We start from the raw sequence: 5,980 nt of genomic DNA on the forward strand, positions 1-5,980 counted from the left end.
CAATGTGAGGTGTTGTCATGTGTAAGGGGGTGTGGTCAGAGAGTGAGGGGTGTGGTCAGGATTACCCATGTGATTGGCTGTGTGTGATGATTTGTGTTTAGAGTGTAAGGAGGTGTGGTCAGAGAGTGAGGGGCGTGTCAATGTGAGGTGTTGTCATGTGTAAGGGGGTGTGGTCAGAGAGTGAGGGGTGTGGTCAGCCTTACCTGTGTGATCGGCTGTGTATGATGGTTTGATTAGAGTGTAAGGATGTGTGGTCAGAGAGTGAGGGGCGTGCCAATGTGAGGTGTTATCATGTGTAAGGGGGTGTGGTCAGAGAGTGAGGGGTGTGGTCAGGCTTACCCGTGTGATTGGCTGCGTGTGATGATTTGTGTTGTCATGTGTAAGGGGTGTGGTCAGAGAGTGAGGGGCGTGTCAATGTGAGGTGCTGTCGTGTAAGAGGTGTGGTCAGGCTCACCTGTGTGATGGGCTGCGGTCGTGGCTGCAGCAGCGGCGGTGTGCGTGTCTGTGTTTTCATCTGTATCTGCATCTGGCTGCTGGTCTGTACGGGTGTGTGTGGGGGTGTCAGTATGGCGCTGGGGGCCATCTGTGGGAGGGGCTTCACGGGAGCCACGGCACCACCCCCCATCTGATCCTCAAAGAGATCTGGGAAATCCACCTGATTACTGACGAACTGCAGCATCTCTGAATGACACACACAAACACACACAGATGTGAAAATTAACGTCTGAATATGACCGAGATTAATAACTCCAGCGGTGTGTTGATGAGCAGATCCCGTCAGGGTCAATCAAACACACTGACCTACAAAACAGCAGCAATCAAGAGTTCATCACGTCGCATCACAAACCACTGATAATCATACTCACGGACATCCAGTTTATTATTACAAAACGCTGTATAAAGCTGAAAGGGGGTGGGGCTTAGAAAAAGGTCAACTGATGTCTGGCAGCAAATAACACAGTCCTGACCCTGACCTTTTGACCTGTGATAATAAAATAAAGGTCAGAGCTGAGTGATAAAGACTGATAACACACACTCGTATCAGACACCGGTGTGTCGGTTTGACTGGTTTATGGTGTAATTACAGTAATAATGACTGATACAGTCACACCTGCGGCAGATTAAACCAGAGTCCGCTTGCACTGGACCAAACCAACCAGTAATACCACGACAGTGACCTATTTCACCACGAAACCACAGGAAAACACATCTTAAACCTGATTCAGATACGACTGAATAATGAAGATCAGTTTCAGATCTGACACACACACACTGATGAGCTGCTAATGCTCGTTATGTAACGTGCTCTTCACTGTTGGAGATCCAGAATCTTCCAGAAGAGCGGAGGATCATCAGACGGTCAAACGCACATGATCATCACACTGCTGAAGATCAACGCCAGACTCTCAGTCCTGCAGGATCTGAGAATCCCACGACTCTAATTTATAAACACTTAAAAATTATTACACAAATAATTTTAGTTTTGATGCCAAAAAGAAACTTGTAGAAGCTACCTTCCTAACTGTGTATGATTATGGTTATTATGGTTATTATCTTAACAAGCCTTGATCCAGTGTACCATGCTTCATTACGCTTTATCACAAATGCAAAATCCCGTACTCATCATTGCATTCTATATGAGATGGTGGGTTGGACATCACTAGACTAACTGTCTGTCTGTGTGTAGCTCTCATGTGTTGACAGAGAGGATCACTGTGAGACACAGAACGGATGGTTCACAGATCGATCACAGCTCTCTGGTTTGTGTTTGTCTGAATTATTGAGATTTCATCTGACGACTGACGGACCGTCAGCATGTGTGTTTGAGCTGCTGTATGACTGACACAACCGCTCACAACAACAACAACACTATGAACACCAATACCAACAACACTCAGACTAACAATAACAAACACCAATAACATTAGTAACACCAATAACAGCACAAATAACACTACTAAAACACTAATAACAGCACTATTAACACTACTAAAACTCTAATAACACCAATAACAACAACACTCAGACTAACAATAATACCAATAACATTAGAAACACCAATAACAACACTATTAACACTACTAAAACTCTAATAACACCAATAACAACACTATTAACACTACTAAAACTCTAATAACACCAATAACAACAACACTCAGACTAACAATAATACCAATAACATTAGAAACACCAATAACAACACTATTAACACTACTAAAACTCTAATAACACCAATAACAGCACAAATAACACTACTAAAAACACCAATAGCAACAACACTCAGACTAACAATAACACCAATAACATTAGTAACACCAATAACAGCAAAAATAACACTACTAAAACTCTAATAACACCAATAACAACAACACTCAGACTAACAATAACAAACACCAATAACATTAGAAACACCAATAACAAACACCAATAACATTAGAAACACCAATAACAACACTATTAACACTACTAAAACTCTAATAACACCAATAACAGCAAAAATAACACTACTAAAACTCTAATAACACCAATAACAGCAAAAATAACACTACTAAAACTCTAATAACACCAATAACAGCAAAAATAACACTACTAAAACTCTAATAACACCAATAACAGCAAAAATAACACTACTAAAACTCTAATAACACCAATAACAGCAAAAATAACACTACTAAAACTCTAATAACACCAATAACAGCAAAAATAACACTACTAAAACTCTAATAACACCAATAACAGCAAAAATAACACTACTAAAACTCTAATAACACCAATAACAGCAAAAATAACACTACTAAAACTCTAATAACACCAATAACAGCAAAAATAACACTACTAAAACTCTAATAACACCAATAACAGCAAAAATAACACTACTAAAACTCTAATAACACCAATAACAGCAAAAATAACACTACTAAAACTCTAATAACACCAATAACAGCAAAAATAACACTACTAAAACTCTAATAACACCAATAACAGCAAAAATAACACTACTAAAACTCTAATAACACCAATAACAGCAAAAATAACACTACTAAAACTCTAATAACACCAATAACAGCAAAAATAACACTACTAAAACTCTAATAACACCAATAACAGCAAAAATAACACTACTAAAACTCTAATAACACCAATAACAGCAAAAATAACACTACTAAAACTCTAATAACACCAATAACAGCAAAAATAACACTACTAAAACTCTAATAACACCAATAACAGCAAAAATAACACTACTAAAACTCTAATAACACCAATAACAGCAAAAATAACACTACTAAAACTCTAATAACACCAATAACAGCAAAAATAACACTACTAAAACTCTAATAACACCAATAACAGCAAAAATAACACTACTAAAACTCTAATAACACCAATAACAGCAAAAATAACACTACTAAAACTCTAATAACACCAATAACAGCAAAAATAACACTACTAAAACTCTAATAACACCAATAACAGCAAAAATAACACTACTAAAACTCTAATAACACCAATAACAGCAAAAATAACACTACTAAAACTCTAATAACACCAATAACAACAACACTCAGGCTAACAATAATACCAATAACATTAGAAACACCAATAACAACACTATTAACACTACTACAATTCTAATAACACCAATAACAACAACACTCAGACTAACAATAACAAACACCAATAACATTAGAAACACCAATAACAACACTATTAGCACTACTAAAAACACCAATAGCAACAACACTCAGACTAACAATAACACCAATAACATTAGTAACACCAATAACAGCAAAAATAACACTACTAAAACTCTAATAACACAACACCAACACTACTAATAACACTAATAAAGCGACCACTAATAACAACGCTAACAACAATTCCACTAAATAGCACTAATAACAACAATAAAGACACCAATAACAACACTAACAATATCAACACCGTGATGAATCACATGCTAGCGGACAGAAGTGTGTCATCATTACAGTCAGTCCACACTAAACCTACTCTAGTTTCTCTACCTATAACACACTAAACTTAACTCTCTAAGCTGAAGCTGATTACTGAATGTATTATGAGATAATATTCATAATAACAATGTATTATGAGTTTATAAGGATGGCTTCTATAGACAGCTGAGCACATAATAACACCGAACTCTGATCAGATCAAACACGCTCAGTGAGCTGCACGATCATAAACACACATGCAGCATATCGGTGTTGTTTATTTATGTTGTTTATGAGCATCATCATCATCTTCATCTTCCTCGCTCACCGTCGATGTCCCCCAGCGTGAACTCGTCGCCCAGCTCGGACAGGCTCGGGTCCATAGTCTCCATGAACTCGGCGGCGTCCATCCTCGCGTGTCTCCGTCGCGTTGCTCGCCTCTCGGAATCACGGACTCGGTTCCGGTGTCGCTCGAGCGCTTTACCGACCGAACGCGGCCATCTTGCGCTCCGGCACTGACGTCATCCGCAAACAGTGCTCGGCTGTGGCGCTGTCGACCAATCAGAGCGCTCGCTTGAGCGTGGCCTGATTGTACGTCGATGAGTAGAGGCGCTTCGGTCATTTGCATTTGACCCGCCCCTCTGAGTAAACCCCGCCCAGGACGCTCCGAGTGAATGGAGCCTGCTAATGAATATTTAATAAGCAGTTGGAGGGCGGTCAGAAGAATATGTAAATATGACTGAAGAAGAGTGTCTTTGTTGTTGAAGTTACATCATCATCACTTCAAATGTTTGTATCGTTATGCTATCAAACTAGCATCTTGTTTTGTAATCAGTTGTCAGATTAGGAAAAGTTATTAAACAACTAGTTCCTATTTTAAGTATGCTATTCCCTGCATGCATATATTTTTTTAATCTTGTGACAACTAATCATAAAACACAATGTCAATTTGATAACATACAATGCAAACAATAAAAGTCCTTCAACGGGACATGAATGTTGACATTTGGAAGATAATTTTTATTGTTAATATTAGTAACAGATTACCTATTTTATAAGAATTCATACTATAACTTAGATTCTAGGTTGTTTTCTGTGTTATAACAATATTAAATATATGGTTTCTGATAGTAAAATAAAGCATTTGTATTACATTTATTACTTAACATATATTATATTTATTGTATTAAATATAAAAGTATATCTTTAAATATTTTAATGTTTAATCATTTGATTAAGTTAAACTCAGCTATTCTAACTGTTCTCTTATAAATGTGAAATATAACTAATATTCTGTAATAATAATGAAAAAAATTACTTTGCGTTTCCTCAGTAGTTACTGTAAATAACAAACATAAATCTCATTATAATGTCACATTAAACATACGTATGGCTTTGATTGATGAAATAATAGCAGATGTTTGAGACTAAAGTGCTGGTATCATAAATCAAAACAAGTCTGGGATAATTCATATGTGTTTATTTTTGTTCGACAGCTTCAGAAAACAAACACACAGTGTTCAGTGAAACTCACACATGTACTGATCTCACGAAACCAGTCCAAACTCAATCATCACACACACGTCAGGATCCATTTAAACACACAGCAATACTGAGCAGGTCAGCTTTAAGAGCACTAAACGTTTGTTCAATACACAGCATGTTTAACTGTAAATGAGCCTCGTAACTGAATGCGACTGCGCAGGTATTTTAACAAGTAAAAACTGGTAAAAAATTCCAAACACATAAAAATAAGCTTTATGTTTAATAAATGTTTAGTAATTCATTCACTGCAGTGAAAATTAGAGCTGATTGTGCTCCGTATAATTTCTCACAGCGCTCGTAACGCAATGCAGTGCAATCGTAAACATTAGCACTGCGCTCCAAACGCTGTGTCTGCATCGCTCACTTGTTCCAGTGGACCTCGTAGGAGCTGCGTTCAGTGAAGCTGTTTTCCGAAGCGGACCGAACTTTCTCCTTCACCACTCGGATCACCAGTCCTCCAGCCAGCGCGATTCCCGCTGCCG

At 37.7% G+C, this 5,980-nt stretch overlaps 2 protein-coding genes across 3 annotated transcripts in view; both read right to left on the reverse strand.

Annotated features, from left to right (window-relative positions):
- srebf2 (sterol regulatory element binding transcription factor 2) overlaps positions 1 to 4,480 on the reverse strand; it is a 21,879-nt gene extending 17,399 nt beyond the window's left edge. Inside the window, exons 1-2 of the mRNA XM_016488361.1 lie at positions 4,282 to 4,480; positions 455 to 681 (exon numbers count right to left, since the gene is read on the reverse strand). Coding sequence (XP_016343847.1) covers positions 455 to 681; positions 4,282 to 4,363 — 309 coding nt within the window. The 5' untranslated portion in view covers positions 4,364 to 4,480. The remainder of the gene's footprint in view (positions 1 to 454; positions 682 to 4,281) is intronic.
- A 937-nt stretch (positions 4,481 to 5,417) lies between these two features.
- Positions 5,418 to 5,980, reverse strand: part of LOC107690132 (GTPase IMAP family member 4-like) — a 7,402-nt gene continuing 6,839 nt past the window's right edge. For both annotated transcript variants that reach the window (XM_016488365.1, XM_016488364.1), the window contains exon 3: positions 5,418 to 5,980. This exon ends at the window's right edge or, in 1 of these variants, runs on beyond it. In XM_016488365.1, coding sequence (XP_016343851.1) covers positions 5,859 to 5,980 — 122 coding nt within the window. In that variant the 3' untranslated portion in view covers positions 5,418 to 5,858.

Source organism: Sinocyclocheilus anshuiensis, unplaced genomic scaffold, assembly GCF_001515605.1.
Source record: "Sinocyclocheilus anshuiensis isolate Anshui unplaced genomic scaffold, SAMN03320099.WGS_v1.1 scaffold1649, whole genome shotgun sequence".
In the NCBI taxonomy this organism is placed as follows: domain Eukaryota; kingdom Metazoa; phylum Chordata; class Actinopteri; order Cypriniformes; family Cyprinidae; genus Sinocyclocheilus; species Sinocyclocheilus anshuiensis.